The following is a 17909-nucleotide window of genomic DNA, read 5'->3' on the forward strand; positions in this document are numbered from 1 at the left end:
GAAGGGAAAGAAGGATGAAAGGAAGAATGGAAGATAATGGAGGGAGGGAAGAAAGAGAAGAGAAGACAAAAGGAAGGGAAGGAAGGAGAAAGAGGGGGAGAGAGAAGGAGAGAGGGAAGGAAGGGTGAAAGAGAAGGAAGGAGGAAGGGAGAGGGAGGTAAGGAAGGAAAGGAAGAAGGAAAGACAAAAGGGAGGGAAGGAAGGAAGCAAGGATGAAAGGGTGGAAGGGAAGGAAGGAGGAGAAAGAGGGAGATGAAAGAGGGAAGTGTGAAAGGGAAGGAAGAAGGGAGGGAGAAAGAGGGAGGTAAGGAAGGAAAGGAAGAAGGAAAGAGAAAGAGGAGGGGAGGAAAGAAGCAAGGACGAAAGGGTGGAAGGGAAGGAAGGAGGGAGAAAAAGGGAGAGAGAGAAGGAGAGGAAAGAGGGAGGGAAGGATGAAAGAGAAGGAAGGAGGAAGGGAGAGGGAGGAAAGGAAGGAGGAAAGACAAAAGGGAGGGAAGGAAGTAAGCAAGGACGAAAGGGTGGAAGGGAAGGAAGGAGGGAGAAAGAGGGAGAGAGAAGGAGAGAGGAGAAAGGGAGGGAAGGATGAAAGAGAAGGAAGGAGGAAGGGAGAGGGAGGAAAGACAAAAGGGAGGGAAGGAAGGAAGCAAGGACGAAAGGGTGGAAGGGAAGGAAGGAGGGAGAAAGAGGGAGAGAGAAGGAGAGAGAAAAGAGGGAGGGAAGGATGAACGAGAAGGAAGGAGGAAGGGAGAGGGAGGAAAGGAAGGAGTAAAGACAAAAGGGAGGGAAGGAAGGAAGCAAGGATGAAATGGTGGAAGGGAAGGAAGGAGGGAGAAAGAAAGAGGGAGGTAAGGAAGGAAGGAAAGGAAGAAGGAAAGACAAAAGGGAGGGAAGGAAGGAAGGACGAAAGGGTGGAAGGGAGAGAAGGAAAGAGAGAAGGAAGGATAGGATGTGTGAGAAAAGTGCCCAAGGTTTGCCCTGCCCTCTATAGGTGCATCTACATGTACAAACTTTGGCCCTCCAGGTGTTTTAGACTCCAACTCCCTACTGCCTGTTAGGAATGGTGGGAGTCGAAATCCAAAACACCAGGAGGGCCGAAGCTTGCCCATGCCTGGTCTACACTATTGAGTTAATGCAGTTTGGCAGCACTAGAACTGCCATCTATGGAGTGATGTTGCTTGGTGAGGCAGAGAAGGCCCAAGGCGTGGTCAGATTCTCACTTCATTCTCCCAGCGCAGCAGGCGAACCCTCCCTCCCTTCCCACTCAGCAGCAACACACAGGATGAGAAGGACAAGCCCCACTCTGAGAACTACAATCCCCAGAATCCCTTTCGCCGGCGCGCATGCTCGCATCCTCCCATGGATCCAAGATGGCCGACACAGGGACCGGTGGATCTGGTAGCAGCTCGGGCACGGTAAGGGCGGGGCTCTGAGGGCGCGACTCTCTCTCCTTTCCCTCTTTGTTTTCTGGGTCGAAGGGGGCTTCTTCGTGGGCCAGGGCCTCTGCCTTGGGCCCTCAACACGAGGCGTAGAGGCCCAAGAGCGAAAGGCAGGGCCTGCTTCGGATTGGAGAATCAGGGGAGGCGGGCGGGTCTTGATTGGTCGAGCTCCGTTGGCCCTGGTTGGCTGGGGCAGGTGCCAATCATCTTCGGACCCATCTGGGCCCATGTGGGTGGCCCAGAATGGTCGCAGGTTGACACCACTGTCACTACCATAGCTCCATCCTATGGAAAAGTGAGAGTTGTAGTTGATTGTGGCACCAGACTCTCTCACACGGGAAATGTCCCGCAAAACTACAAATCTCAGAATTTTATAACATACATCCATAGCAATGTATTGTCATAGAATCCAGAGTTGGAAGAGACCTCATGGGCCATCCAGTCCAACCCCCTGCCAAGAAGCAGGAAAATTGCATTCAAAGCACCCCCGACAGATGGCCATCCAGCCTCTGCTTAAAAGCTTCCAAAGACGGAGCCTCCACCACACACTGGGGCAGAGAGTTCCATTGCTGAACCGTCAGGAAATTCTTCCTAATGTTCAGATGGAATCTCCTTTCCTGTAGTTTGAAGCCATTGTTCAATTGCGTCCTAGTCTCCAGGGCAGCAGAAAACAAGCTTGCTCCCTCCTCCCTGTGACTTCCTCTCACATATTTATACATGGCCATCATGTCTCCTCTCTGCCTTCTCTTCTGCAGGGTAAACATGTCAAGTTCTTTAAGCCGTTCCTCATAGGGCTTGTTCTCCAGACCCTTGATCATTTTAGTCCAGGCCCTTGATCATTTTGTCAAAGGCTTTCATGGCCAGAATCACTGGGTTGTTGTAGGTTTTTCAGGCTGTATGGCCATGTTCTAGAAGCATTCTCTCCTGACGTTTCGCCTGCATCTATGGCAGGCATCCTCAGAGGTTTGAGACCTCACAACCTCTGAGGATGCCTGCCACAGATGCAGGGGAAACGTCAGTAGAGAATGCTTCTAGAACATGGCCATACAGCACGAAAAACCTACAACAACCCAGTTCATCTGTAGCAGTTAATGTGGTGTCAAACTGCTATATTTCTGCAATGTGGACCAATCCCTGCTTGGGCTGGAAGCATATCTTTGCTGCTCTGTACTTGGAGATTGGACTTGCATCTCAATATAACATCCATTTAGGTTTCATCTTATACACATAGCTTGAAGGCAACCACCAACAAAATTGAAGAAATTATACTTTAAATTAAAATCTGTTTTTATAATATAGTGAAAAAGAAAAAACCCAGGTTATTTTGCATTAAGTTTATCTTTATTTGCTTTTAATTGTTGTATTTCAGTCTTAATATCAAGTCAGTACAAAATTTATGGTATAGTATGATTAAGCATACTTTTCAGAGTAATCCTCACTCAAGCAGAATCTACATTTATCTGTTAGTCCCCTTTGTGTCCATCCTTCATCCATTCCCTGCATTTTCTTGGTTGATTTTGCCCCAAAAGCGCTCAGGTGGTAAACACTCTACGACTCCTGCGGATAACTATTATTTGGCTCGAAGGCGGACCCTGCAGGTGGTGGTCAGCTCTCTCTTGACAGAGGCTGGGTTTGAGAGCGCAGAGAAGGCCGCTGTGGAAACCATGACGGAGATGCTCCAGAGCTGTGAGTAGCCCCCAAATGATGGCTTACATTAGAAAGACAGTGCCATTTCCTTAGTTTAAAATCACCATTCTTTTAGATATCAATAACAGATATTTTGAATTTACATTCATCATCGCTTCTTTAGTCAACTAGCTTGTCTTTTCACCATTTGGTATCCCAAATGACAATAGTTGAGTTAAGTTACCATTATGTATGTGGGTTTGGGATACCTTTCTTTTGAGTTTCTTTTAAATGTGTTTGTATGTGTTTTGCTAGTAGTGTGCTTTGTATGTTTTTGAATTTATTTATTTTTGGATGTATATGTGATGGCTTTAGTAGATATACAGCGCTTTTGTTATAATGCATGTGCATAAATTTTTTGTGTGTGGTATGTGTAGCTTGTACATTTACTCCTCTTGCCTATCTATGAAATGGGCATCTTGTTCTGTTTTGTGATTTAAATGTACAATTTGGCCTTTGGATCTCCCATGCCTGTCTTGCATTTAGGGAGGACTTTGGAAAGGATTTTTGGGGGGAGTGTGAGAGAATGAAGGATATATATTTCAAATCTCAGTTCCGTGGTGATCTTTGTTTTAACAGATATATCAGAAATAGGGAGGAGCGCCAAGTCTGTCTGTGAACATACGGCAAGGACTCAGCCAACCCTTTCTGATATTGTCGTCACCTTAGTTGAAATGGGTGAGTGCCTTTATCTTACATGGGTGTAACGCTGGGAAGTCAGGTAGAAATGGGATTATATACAGATGCCAACAGACTGGATATTATTGCTTTTAACTTTTCCTCTTTTTGTGTGTTTCAGGTTTCAATGTAGAAACGCTCCCTGCGTATGCCAAACGGTCCCAGAGGATGGTGATCACTGCACGTACGTGAGATTTGGTCTAGTGACAACTATGGTGAGACTGTCCCTAGGACTGCCAACCTCCCCCCACAAAACAATAACAGAAACCCACATAATGACAAATGACTTCTTCCAAAACCCAGACGTCGTCAGATTTGAATGTTATGCAATGTAGTCCCCCACAACTTGATTAAAACTTGACCTGCCTCCCCTGGAAGCATTTTATTCTTTCCAAGAGCTCTTGAAGAAGGTAATTAGGTGAATCCGAAAGGGCTGAGGCTTTCAAGGACAGCCTTGATGGTAGCATGATGCCCAACAGCCACACTTTGCTCACCCCAGTTTTGTTGTCTTCCTAATGTGTCACAAATTTGTCCAAGGGGGAAATATTTCTATAGCCTCCAATTAAACCCTGTAAGATGCTTTCTGATTTAGGATGGATTTACACTGCCAAATAATGCAGTTTGAGCTTCATTATGTGGTCAGTGTAGACCTGGCATGGGCAAACTTTGGAACACCTGGGGGGTCAAATTTTGCCCATACTTGGTGTAGACCCATAGAATGCAGTTTGAACATTCTAAGTGCTGGCTTTAACCTATAAAGTCCTAAACGGTTCCGGGCCAGCTTACCTGTCTGAACGCATCTCCCTCTATGAACCATCTAGAAGGTTAAGATCTTCTGGGGAGGCCGTGCTCTTGGTCCCGCCTCCTTTGCAGGGGCATCTGGTGGGAATGAGAGACAGGGCCTTCTCAGTGATGGCCCCTTGGCTATGGAATTCCCTCCTGAGTGAAATTAGATCAGCCCCCTCCCTCCCAGCTTTTAGGAAAAGGCTAAACATGTGGATGTGCGACCAAGCATTCCGTGAATAATTATCAGTGCAATAAGAAAATCTGGAATAGTGCAATAACAAATTGGAACAGCCAGACTATGATATTGGATTGTATTATTTTGAATAAGTGGCTTTAAGGTTTTATATATTTTTAATTATTGTTTTAATGTATATGTTCTTATTATATGTGTTTTTGGCATCAAATTGCAGCCTATATATATGTAAGCCTCCTTGAGTCCCCTACAAGGTTGAGAAAGGCAAGGTATAAATATGGTAAATAAATAAACTGCATTGGGCTGCATTATATGAATCTGTACTGACTGTAGATCCAGCCTTAGTCCAGGTAGGATACAATTCAGTAGTCCGTTGCACAGTCAGCCAGACCACCTATCTCAGTAAGCCAGTGAGAAATTGAGCCATTCATATTCTAACGTGTACTATAGTATCAGTTAACAACCAAAAAGTGCAGAGTGTATAATCATTCGCTGCCACCAGAGAGAGCAAAGAGAACATGGGATGCAAGGCTGCTGCCAAAAACAGTGTATCAGTCTCAGGTCCTACGCCAGCTTTTTCCTTGGAAAGTACAGTTTCATTTAACAATAAATCCATTGTTCAATGTATTGTCGAAGGCTTTCATGCCCGGACTCACTGGGTTGTTGTAGTTTTTTCGGGCTGTATGGCCATGTTCTAGAGGCATTTTCTCCTGACGTTTCGCCTGCATCTATGGCAAGCATCCTCAGAGGTAGTGAGGTCTATTGGAACTAGGAAAGTGGGTTTATATATCTGTGGAATGATCAGGGTGGGACAAAGAACTCTTGTCTGTTGGAGCTAGGTGTGAATGTTTCAACTGACCTACTTGATTAGCATGTGATGGCTTGGCAGTGCCTGGGGCAATCTTTTGTTGAGAGTTGATTAGATGTGCCTGATTGTTTCCCCTCTGTTGTTTTGCTGTTGTAATTTTAAAGTTTTTTTTAATACTGGTAGCCAGATTTTGTTCATTTTCATGGTTTTCTCCTTTCTGTTGAAATTGTCCACATGCTTGTGGATTTCAATGGCTTCTCTGTGTAGTCTGACATGGTGGTTGTTAGAGTGGTCCAGCATTTCTGTGTTCTCAAATAATATGCTGTGTCCAGGTTGAACTGGAAATCCATTGTTTTCCAGTTCCTCACCCCTGTTTCCTATTATTAGCTGAATCTGAAGAGAATGGGCATGATGACTGGGAATGGTGACCTTGTGTATTATATCAATGAGGGAGAGAAATCAACATGGAAAGATTGTTTTTGTATCATAATTGTATATCTTATCATATTTCATGAGGTTTTCTCTTGATATTACAGCACTAATCAGTGAGGACATATTTCCATAGATGCTTATTTTACATCATCCTGGCTACAGGCAACCTGTCTTCATTCGCTTTGCTTAAATACGTTCACTATAAAGTAGACCCTCCACTTTTGCTGGAATTAAGGACCCAGGTCCCTCACGACAGTGGAGAAAATATTAATTAAAAACCCCCACTATTTTTAGGGCAACTCATTAGTCAACTTTTGGTGGAGGTTTTGGTGGAGGGTAAAGTTACCCTGGAGGACCTAGAAATTCTTGGAGAGAACATATTAGTCAAATCTTCTAATACTTAATCCACACAAATTAAACCCACAAATGTGGAGGGTTGCGTATATGTTGAATCGACCAGAGCCACTGGTTTGTTCCTCTGATAAATTGGACTGATACCTGTGAGTCAGAGAGTGCATTGACTGAATTTCTGTTTCTGATTGCAGCCCCGGTGACAAATCAGCCTGTGACTCCCAAAGCCCTGACGGCTGGCCAGAACAAACCTCATCCATCCCATATACCCGGCCATTTCCCAGAATTCCCAGATCCTCATACTTACATCAAAACACCAGTAAGTAGGCTTTCCTTGCATCAAAACTATCGTGTCCTCTCACTGTGGAACAGAGATTGGCTGGGATTTGAACCATAGCATTGTTATGGTGAGTTATTTGTGAACTATTAGTATGATCTTAGTGGTTGGATCCCACTGGGGTTTCCTTTTAAGGCATTTGGGAAATATGCTTGGAATAAGACGATTTATGGATTTGACCTTAGCTTCATGCCCATGGCTTGCTGGGGTGCTTTCCTGAATCTGAAGAATCTCAATTTGACATCCATGTACAATGATGGCTGCTTCCCTCCCCTTACTTTACAGACGTACCGGGAACCTGTACTGGATTACCAGATCCTTCGAGAGAAAGCTGCTTCCCAAAGACGAGATGTTGAAAGGGCTTTGACCCGCTTCATGGCAAAGACAGGAGAGACACAGAGCCTTTTCAAGGATGATGTCAGCACCTTTCCTTGTAAGGGTTGCCTGCATTGCAGTTAGTCAGGTGGCAGAGTTCATTAGTTCACGATAGACGCAATGTACTTCAATCCCAAACGGGTCTGCCACATATTTGCCATTAACCATGAAATTTTCACTGGCCAAGACATATTTTTGTGCCTCAAATGTTAGCCCTGTTTCTGAGTATATTTGACCTGCTGATTCCACAGATGGCACCAATTTTCCTCTATCAGCTCTAGTTTTTGAGATACAGAACATGCCATCTTCCAGTCGCCATCTGCTTGTCCATAAGAAATCATGATAACCATATCTAAGGAAGTAGAGTTTATGCAGTCTTTCCAATGCTATTTTCTGAATCAGCGCTCCAAATAATCTCAGGAACAGTCATAAAAACCAAAATACCAAGATGTTTTTTGTTGGACTGTGTTATTAGTGGGGATAGAGTAGTAACAACAGTAGTTTCATTAGTATTTAATATTAGTAGTATTAATTCATACTCTCCTTTCCCCAAGGATGGCACTCAAGGTGGGTTACGAATTTAAATGATTAAATGATAGTTCAAACATATAGAAAGCGAACGTTAAAATAGAAGCAAACTATTGAAATAGTATAACTATTTTGAAAGGATAAAATAGATAAGAACACTACAGTTTTAAACACATTACTGCATGTGGGAGATAGATGCAAGATACAAATAAAGTTTATTATTATTATTATTATTATTATTATTATTATATGTAATTTATTTATATTTCTGAAATAATATTTTGCCCTGTTCTTACTCATTGCTCTGCACAGCAATTCTTTTGAGGTAGACTAAGTGAAATGATCAACTCCCATGAATTCTGTTGACTAAACAGTGCTACATTAGTTTAGTCAATACTTTGCTTTTTCCACCTCCTCTATGTTTTTTCAAGTTCTACATCAGTTGAGTCCCTGAGCTGCTTGAATCATGGAACTGTATATTGCCATAAGATTTGATCTTTAAATATAACCTGTGGGTACCAGTTGACTTATGGAGAGTTGTGGTAAACCTTTTTTGTGTCTCGAAGGCAGCAGAATAAAATAATCTTAAATAATGTAGAACTTTCTTTCATAGTTGGTTTCTTCTTATGCTCTAGCGTGCGCATTGGAAGGATGAATCTTTGCACCTGAAATCATGACTTCTTTTCCCCTTTCTCCAGTGATAGCCGCCAGGCCTTTTTCAATACCTTACCTGACAGCTTTGCTGCCTTCTGAGTTAGAGATGCAACAGATGGAGGAGACAGATTCATCAGAGCAAGATGATCAGACTGACACCGAGAACCTCCCTCTGCACGTGAGCACGGTAGAGCCATAGGAAACCTGTTTGATTTAGTGTGGCGTTGGGTCTTGTGTCCTTAGAGTTCCTTAATACACCCCTTTGAAGTGTAAATGAAGGTTTGTGATTGAGAGATGTTGGGCTGATGTTTGTTTACATACTGTTGGCAGAAGACGTTTGGTATTTTTATGGAAACTTTGGACAGGACTGTCAGGGAACAAGATGGTTTCTCCCTACAAAATATATACCTGTCCCACTTTTGCAAAGAATTTGCACCCCCAAAAGGTGTAAAAACCTTATAAACAGGTGTGTATGAATGAAGGGGCAGGGAAAGGGCGATCATATTCTTCATTACTGAGATAAGTAGGCCATGTTTTCTCACTTTGACCCCGTGATAACTCCTTGGTGTCAAATGTGGTTGGGGTATGCATTCCATACATGTTCTTCCTTGATTTGGGGCCTGCAGCATTTGTGGGTCATTAAACACCCAGTAAGAATGGAAGCATTGCTCTGGTTGCCTTGAGAATGCAGACCTCCTCTCCTCCTGCCATTCATTATAGCAACAGTGGGCTTTGTTTACTCTCAGCAGCAATGTCCTATAGTTGAATCTGCTTGACTGAGTGGCACAGTGGTATCACCACATTATCCACATCAAAGTTGGGAATTTTTTGATAATTCAGATTCAGCTGTGTTGGCTCCCTAGCTGGAGGGTTGTACCTAAAAATCTCAGAATCCTTTTTAGGTTCTGAATAGATGTGGAATTAATAGATTAAAATAGGTGTGGAATCAATGGGATCAAGGGAACAGTGACCGCGAAGAAACCCCAAATATATGAAAACTTGCAAGTTGTATTATCTTTTGTGTGTTCTCTCTTGCCCCCCACAAACAACTGTCACAGCCGATCTCCCAACCACATTGAAAATCACATTTCATCAAAATTAAACCCAAAATTAGACAGTGTGTTCTGCTTACCAGCAGGGGGCACCTAACTTGAGATTTGCCTCTTTTGTTTGCTGCTCCGTCTCCTGCATGTCCCAGTTGTCTTGTCTCTTGAAATTTCTTGTGTGTGATGGTGGTTATGATATTCCACTGAAATTCATTTTTTGTTTTACTTGCCAGGATGACTCGGGAGCCGAGAAGGAGAATGCGTCAGTCTTGCAGCACAACACCTCCCTTACTGGCAGCCGAAATGGAGAGGAGAACTTGATAGACAATCCCTACCTGCGTCCAGTGAAGAAACCCAAGATCCGCAGGAAGAAGTGATTTGCAGCAAATTGTTTGGTTGAGTCAGAGGAAGACTTTGGTCTTTTCGGAGACCCTATGCTGTTGAAATATGGCATAGGAAAAGCTGGAACGTACTGCTGGTTGAGGGCCTGGTGGAATCTCCAGTTTTGTCTTCTCCCCAACAGTTTGTGATAACTGGAGAAGAAGGCAAAAACATTGAACTAAAGCAAGTGAGGATCATGCCAAATGAACTCTTCATCTTTCTGCTCCAGAGAAGGCTGCATGGAAATTTGGAGTAAGGCAACATGTCTTCTGATTGAGGACTTCAGGCAAAAAGTCAAACATTTCCACTTACATTTTGCCAGTTCTTCTGGAACATCACAAGAATCAACCCTTCTTTCTTGTTTTTTGTAATTGTGTTGAGTGACAGGCCAAAGCATTGTGTAACACGAGTTGTTGGATGAGAAGCGATTGATGTTGCCATCCAGAGATCTTCTGTGGTGCCTTTTCAAAACTGAAACACTTCAGAACTACTCAGTTCAGACATCTTCAAAGCCTTTTGTGTTTGGAGTTGAGTTTTGGTCAGATTTTAGCTCTGATATATGAGATGTTAGGCCAGTTGAGGGAAAAATCAGCAATAACATCTAATTCAGAAGATAAAGTTGCCACAGATCTACCAAATACAGGTTTTGAAAGCTAATTCCACAAGATGCCCACTTCTTTAAGTGCATTTGCAGTTCAGTATGTTGATTGTGGCTCTTTTGTCTTTATTTGGGTAAGAGAACTTTCTTTTGAATCTTTCCATTGCACTTTATGGCTCACAGTTTTAGACTTCCGTTCTCCATAACTTTATAGCAGCAATATTTCTATCTGCCTTTGGCCCCAAATTTTATTTTGAAGAGCACCAGTCCCATCACTAGTTTGAAGCAGAACAAAAAAAATCCTGCAAAGCTAAACTTGAACTGTGTTTCCTGGGTTGCCTATCATCTGTTCCAGGCATAAATTGTTTTTATTGAAAGTGAAAAAGATATTACTGTATTGAAAATCTGCAACTGCCTCAAATGAGGGGCAAAAGAACAAATAGTGCAGAAAGTATGTTTTTGCTACTTAAAATAACAGCATCTGCAATTTAATTGAACAGCTTTAAGTGCCATTGTAATCTTATTCTTCCAGTTAGGAATGTGGCTCTGTGATGTCAGCTCATTACAGAATATGGAAATGAAAACAAGTGTTTGGAAATAGCTGTTGTGGTGTTGGCTGGGAGTCCTTGTGAGCCATCATGTGTCTTCTTTCCCGTCTTGAGTTGAAAGTTATATAAATACACACACACACATATACAGAGAGAGAGCTGAAGAAATTCCGTTATTTCTATTAAATCCTTGTGGTTTTCCCACTTACAGTTAAAGTTAATATCCACACATTATTCAGTTTTCTCCTTAAAATGTAGATTTTGTGGGATGAGTACTTTTTGAATACTTGTAATTGAGGAACATGATTTTCTGTAAAATATTTAAGCTAGAAAGAGTATCCCTGAAAGCTTTAAAGAAGGGGGAATCAAATACTTGTGAAAAAGTAAAAAAAATCAAGCCAACAGAGGCTGATGTTCCCAGTCTCCTCCTGAAAATACGGTATTGTTTATTTTATTCATGGACACAATTGGTTTTAAGGTGTACTACTAGGATACAAGCTACATGCCTATTGCTATAGTTTCCCCAAATATTGAGTAGGAAAGGGTAAAATCTTTCTTCTTCTTCAAATATTCTGATTGTTTTTGAAATAAAATTATAGATTGGTTGAATCTGGTAGAAAAGCAAAGTAGCATGATTGCCTAAAGAATAACGAGTTCAGATGACATGTGTTGATCCAGTGATTTCCAAATTTGGGTCCTCTGAGGGTTTTGGATTTCAACTCCCGGAAGCCTCAATCAGCAGGCTAATAGTCAGGAGTTCTGGGAGATGAAGCCCAAAACATCTAATGGAGAAAACTTAAGAATCATTGCATTAAGCTGTCAGAGTTCCTCCTTCTTTGCCAAATCTGTGTATTTTTTTCTAGCCATAGTTTGTGATGACACTTGAACTGGACAAACTCTGGTTTGAAAATGTTGTTTGGAAGCAATATTAGCAATCCTAATTTCGCCATTGTTTGCAGGAACATCTTAACTACTTGGAAAAGCAGCTAGTTGTACTATATTCACTCTAGGATGTTAGGGCCTATTCATGTTGTGAAAACTCAAGATATCATTGAACCAGTTTAACCCCAGCAGTACTAATATAAATAGTTTGTTAGTCTCTAAAATGTAGTGCTGAACATTAGCTGAAAATTGTGCCATGTAAACTGGATTGTGCCATGAACTCCCAGCTTCCCAATGTCATGGTTTGCCTGCAGTGCCCCTCTGGTAAAAAGTGCTAATCATAACAATTAGCTCTATAATTTTCTGCATGATGCTACATCTAAACACAGAATCAGAATGATTTATCCCAGGTAGTTAATCTGGCGGCAGAATCCTGTTGGCTAACAGTTCCTCTACCAATTCGCCAAATAATTTCTTGCTCTTACAGCTTCTCAAAAATCTCATGTTAGAAGATGAAATGTGCTCATTTGCCTCAAGGGATTCTTAGCACTTCCTGTTTTATTTTGGCACATCCTCTTAACTGATGATTTGTGCTAATCATATTTGGGCATTTGTCTACTTCTAAAGGGAAGGAAATTTTCACCCTGTGCCCTTCTAGTATTTTATAGGGATATATTTTTGGCTAAAGTGATATTTTGTCATTTCCTTCTTGGATAATTTTGGCTTTGGGATGGGCAACTTTGCTTTTGGGCCATCACAACATCAAAAAAGTACACTAGTCCAAAAAACTAGCAGCTGCAAATATCCTGGTGTTTCCGTCATTGTTGAAATTATGTCACAACGGTGCCAGAATGCACTATCACCCTGTTGATATTATAGAGTCCCTTTCTGGAAGGAGGAAGATGAAGAAAATAGGGGTTTGTAATATTGACAAATGGAGCAGGATGGGGATCTCAAAATTGCATGGGGGTAAATGTTGCCTACTCTTGTCCTAATGCCTTATTCACCTAAATAAAGTATTTGCTGGTTAATGTAGGGTGCACACACATTTATAAACATTTCTGTTCAAATTATTGCAAGGGCCTGACTTGATGAAGCAGAGTTTCTATTTCCTCTAGCTCCTCCCGAGAGTGTCATTTAATCAGAGATTCAGGCAAAGTCTCTTCCAGTGGCTTCAATACTTGCAGGTTTTACTGTCAGTTCTTCTGTTAAGAGTGTTTTTTATCACAAAAGAAGAAGAAGAAATGTTGGAAGTACCACTTTGACCATTGAGCTTGGCCAATGTTAACCTGTCATTGTCAGTCATGCAGATGTACTTGTATAGACAATGTAAATACAGCTGTATATTTCTACATTTATATATTTTTGGTCACTGGTTAGGCTTATTAGCAATTTTGAAAAAGAATAGCCAAATACACAAAACATAGTGGAAACAATTTATTTTTTCAGTTCAAAATAAAATGGTCCTTGCACAAGCCAAATTGAGTTTTTACGTTTTATTTTATGTGAATGCAACCTTGTATTGGAAGTGATTCTTTATTCTCTTCACACATTTGCAAACATTTTAACTGGTGAATTGTGGAGTTATTTCCAGAGCCTGGCTGTTTGGAATAGTTTTTATGTTCTTAAATCTTTAATACTACTATTTATATGGAAACCACTTGAGAATTTAGTTTCATATCAACATCTTAGCATTTCTAGAAAGGTGAGGAGAAGACATTAGTTGCAGATTGTTAAAGAAATGCACACAGGAATTGGTGCAGTTGAAGACTGCACCATTGTTAGTAAAGTTTCCAAGAGTCCACTTCAGAATTTGTATTAATAATGATAACAGGGCTGGTAGCTAGAACATGAGTATAAAATGATTTGGATGATATTTTTCTTTAATCTGAGGCAGTTCAAGATTTAAAGTTAGTCGGATTAACTTGTAAAATTTTAAACTGTTCTAGAAATACAATTCCTTTTTTTAAGATACTGAAATGAGGTGCTTCTACTCAGATAATTCTTAAGTCTCCCTCAACATTTTCCAGCAGTGAAAGGCTGACCGGCGTGAGATGAGATGGGTTATTCCTCTCTCTTGCATCATAGGCATTAATGGTACAGACCTTTGACAAGAACCCTCTAGTGCAGTGGTTCCCTTATTTTGACCAGGGACCACTTGACTAGGGACCACTTGAGCCAGGACAATTTGATCAGGGACTACTTGACCAGGGATCACTCTCCGATATTAGTACCAAAAGGGTTACTAATCAGTTTTTGGTCAACTTGAGATTTAGGTTGGGATACTGATTCAGAAAATTGCATTGGATAGACCACATCATCTCTAGTTTCTCATACAGCAAATATGCCATGATCAGTGACAGGGAAGGAGTGGCAAGCAGATTTTCGTCTTTGCAACCCACCGGTGGTCTGTGGCCCACAGGTTAGGAACCACTGCTCTAGTGAGAGCAATCCTATGTAAAGCTAGTCTCGATTCCTCCCCCACACCCCATAGATTGTGTTTTTCTCTTCCTTCCCTTTGCTTCACAAGATCTTTATTACTGCAACATCATCAACAAAGAGTTCTTCATCCTGGAAAAAAGTGACTAATGGAGTGCTGCAGGGTGCTTTCCTGGGCCCAGTTCTGTTCAACATTATTAATGACTGGGATGAAGATTTAGAGGGTGTGCTTATCAAGTTTGCAGATGACACCAAATTGGGAAGGATAGTTAATACTCCAGAGAAAAAGGATCAGAATTCAAGATGACTTTAGAGAGCTAGGCCAAAACAAACAAAATGAATTTCGTCAAGAATAAATGTAGGATACTACACTTAGACAGAAAAAAATGAAATGCACATACACAGGATGGGTGACATGTGAAAAAGATCTTGACGTCTAAATGGACCACAAGTTGAACATTAGCGAACAATGCAATGAAGCAAAAAAGCTACCCTGAGTGTCCCCCCCCTGGGGGGGGGGGATTAGTAGGACGGAATACAAATGTACGAAATTAATGGGATTTTGAGTTGCATCAATAGGAGTATATTTATTTACTTACTTTATTTCTATTCTCTGCCCTTAGGCGACTCAAAGCGGTATAGTGTCTAGATTGAGGAAAGTCATGGTGCCTCTCTATTTTGCTTTGGTCAGACCTCACCTGGAATACTATGTCTAATTCTGGGCACCACCATTTAAGAGATATATTGACATGCTGGAAGGCGTCCAGAGGAGGGCAACTAAAATGATCAAAGATCTGGAGGCTGTGCTCTATGAGGAGCATCTCAAAGAGCTGGGTATGTTTAGCCTGAGAAGACATGATAGCTATGTTTAAATATCTGAAATGCTGTCATAAGGAAGAGTGAGCAGGCTTGTTTTCTGTTGCCTTGGAGACTATGATTTGGAGCAATGGGTTCAAATTACAGGAATGGAGATTACACCTGAACATTAAGAAGAACTTCCTGACTGGCAGAGTTGTTCAACAGTGGAACTCTCTGCCTCGCAGAGTGGTGGAAGCTTCTTTATAGGATTTTAAAACAGAAGACATGTAGTCTTCTGTTGGTGGTGTTTTGATTGTGCTTTTCCTGCATGGCCCATGTTGTCTCTTCCAACTCTATGATTATGTGATTCTATGAGTTTCTCAATCACCTTTCAGGTCATCTTGTGATCCCCTGAGTGGGAATTTTCTGTCACATGAAACATCAGCCAAGATCATGCTTTGACTTATGACTGGATTGCTTAAGGAGAGAAAAGTCATAATGACAAATTTGGACAGCATAAAGGTCAACAATGCACACAACTGTTTTGGTTTAGCAGGAACCTTGTTTATTCTGAGTTGACTAAAGCTTTTTAAGACTGAGGTGACCAATGGAGCAATAGCAATGCTGCTTGAACGATCATGACGGAATGGTGCTTTAGAAATAGCAACCTCATCATTTTCATTGCTATGTACCTGTATGTTTCTCTGCCTTGGAAACAGAAGGTGTAATCTCAGGGTATGAGGAGGTGGGGCTCACTCCCTCGATTTCCATTGGAGGTGTTCTGTTCTCCACAGAAAGCTTAATTACACAGAGAGTGTTGAGGCCTTGGCCAACTAAGATAGAAAGTACCTGCCACATCAAAACTGATAAATCCTCTGTTTACATTTACGTAACTATTGTATTGGCTTACTTCACTTTCAGGGCAGAAAGGACAGTTTTCACTTGCTTTGGGGAAAGGGAGCAAGAACCTTGTGCCACTATCATTGCTAGTTGTCTTGGGAATGGGCTTGGGTAACAAGCTAATGAATTAAAATACATTCAAAAATATAATCAGGTTTGGAATCTTATATATATAATTAGCTTTTTATATGAAATAGGGTGCCATGCTTCACCCCATCCCCCCTTCAGCTTTGCCATTATATACTTTACAGATTGCTGATGATAATGACAGTTAAATCAATTTAAGATGGATCCAAAGTATCCTTAGTATGAACGGTGTGTATGTAGAAGCAGTACGAAATATAACTGTGATGATAATCACTACCAGTACTATGTTGATATCAGTGGCTCCAAAATGTCCCTTCCAGAACATCACGATATTATAAAAGGTCTCACAAAAGTATGGAGGGCAGGATATTGATGTCTGCTGCTTGCCATCTCCATATGTTGACTACTTGTTTCAGAGGATACTCCAAAAAGGGACAGGTAAAGGTAGCAAGGAAATGTGAACACACCTAACATAAGCGTTCTAGAGAAGTTTTACTGTCTCTAGGAACAGAGACAGTGGAAATGTTCATTTGTGAAGGAAGAATGATTATTAAATCTTCATTTTACTCTTCCCTTTAACTACACACTTGATTTTAAGTGAGGGTAGAGAGAGAGCTTTGATGTTTGGTATAGTTATCCTGCACTATCTGTGAATTGTTATACGTGTGTACTAGTAAGAAAACATTAATTTTGAATATATTTTAGTGGCAGAATTATTTGAGGAAAACTTACCTGGTGAGAACATAAAGTTAGAAAATCAGATTGGAGGTCAATGAGGAAGGCTGAACGAAGGAAGATAGACGCTTTTGAACTGTGGAAAATTCTTAGAGTGCCTTGGACCACAAGAAGATCAAACCACTCTAGGAAATAATGCACGACTGCTCACTGGAGGGAAGGATATTAGAAGCAAAGATGAAGTACTTTGGCCGCATAATGAGAAGACAGGAAAGCTGGAGAAGATGATGATGGGGAAAATGGAAGGAAAAAGGAAGAGGGGATGAGCAAGGGCAAAATGGCTGGATGTCATCCTTGAAGTGACTGGCGTGACCTTGAAGGAGTTGAGGGTGGGAATGGCCGACATGGAGCTCTGGCGTGGGCTAGTCCATAAGATCATGAAGAGTTGGAAGCAACTAAACAAATAAACAAATAAACAACAACAAGGAGCTAACTAAACTAATAGCGCACTACTAGGTCTTCCCAAATATAGCATTACCCTGCAAAGGAGGGGGAGGGAAGCAGCTGAAGTATGTGCAAGAATGACAATACGGTTACAGTGCATGAACTGCAAAATCAATTTGCCAAGGCTGTCCTACTTTGGTATTATCAAATATCAAGTACACTTGGCAACTAGCATTTTTGTTTTCGAAAGGATTGATCCATTATATTTCAGAACTTGCAGATGTAGAGCATGGTGAACAGCCTTGACTGAGTATACTGATTAGTTGGGGTGATATATAGACCATGGATCAATGTCTGAAGGACACAGTGCTTGATTGACACTTTAAAGAGTTAGCACCTCTCAGAAGCAGAAACCAGGATATCCAATCATTTTAAAAAAATATCTCCTTCAGGTGTATTCATGCTTCTTATCAATATGGTTGCAGAGGTGATTGAATGAGAGCTGAGGGGAGTACGACTTCCATGACTAGCTAAGCCACAAAACCTATGTAACATATCACAATAATCAAGCAACCTTGCTTGAGTAGGAAAAAAATCCTACATAATCCTTATTTTTGATTAAACAAAACAAAGTTGGGTTTGCACTTTTAGATGAATGAAGAATTATCTCAAAAAGATGTAAGAGTACAATACGACTCCCCTTATCTGCTGATTCAATATCCATGGTTATTGCTTACCTATGGATCAAAAAGTACCCCTGCCCCCAGGAAAGTGCTTATGGGTCTTCATTGGTCTTCCAGTGCAATTGTAGCATTTTATTCTGTTCCAAATATTGTCAAAATGAAGG

At 41.2% G+C, this 17909-nt stretch overlaps 1 protein-coding gene across 2 annotated transcripts; it reads left to right on the forward strand.

The window, feature by feature from the left end:
• Positions 1 to 1313: 1313 nt before the first annotated feature.
• On the forward strand, positions 1314 to 13200 carry TAF8 (TATA-box binding protein associated factor 8). 2 transcript variants are annotated; one of them, XM_060773047.2, is made up of 8 exons: positions 1314 to 1412; positions 2966 to 3122; positions 3702 to 3800; positions 3922 to 3984; positions 6565 to 6689; positions 6993 to 7140; positions 8309 to 8451; positions 9544 to 13200. In XM_060773047.2, the coding sequence occupies exons 1-8, from the start codon at positions 1341 to 1343 to the stop codon at positions 9685 to 9687; spliced, it is 951 nt and encodes a 316-aa protein (XP_060629030.2). In that variant the 5' UTR covers positions 1314 to 1340; the 3' UTR covers positions 9688 to 13200. The 2 variants fall into 2 exon arrangements, with proteins under 2 accessions (XP_060629030.2, XP_060629028.2); XM_060773045.2 differs by having other exon boundaries at positions 1326 to 1412; positions 8309 to 8442.
• Positions 13201 to 17909: the final 4709 nt, after the last annotated feature.

This window comes from Anolis sagrei, chromosome 4 (genome assembly GCF_037176765.1).
Source record: "Anolis sagrei isolate rAnoSag1 chromosome 4, rAnoSag1.mat, whole genome shotgun sequence".
Taxonomy (NCBI): Eukaryota; Metazoa; Chordata; class Lepidosauria; order Squamata; family Dactyloidae; genus Anolis; species Anolis sagrei.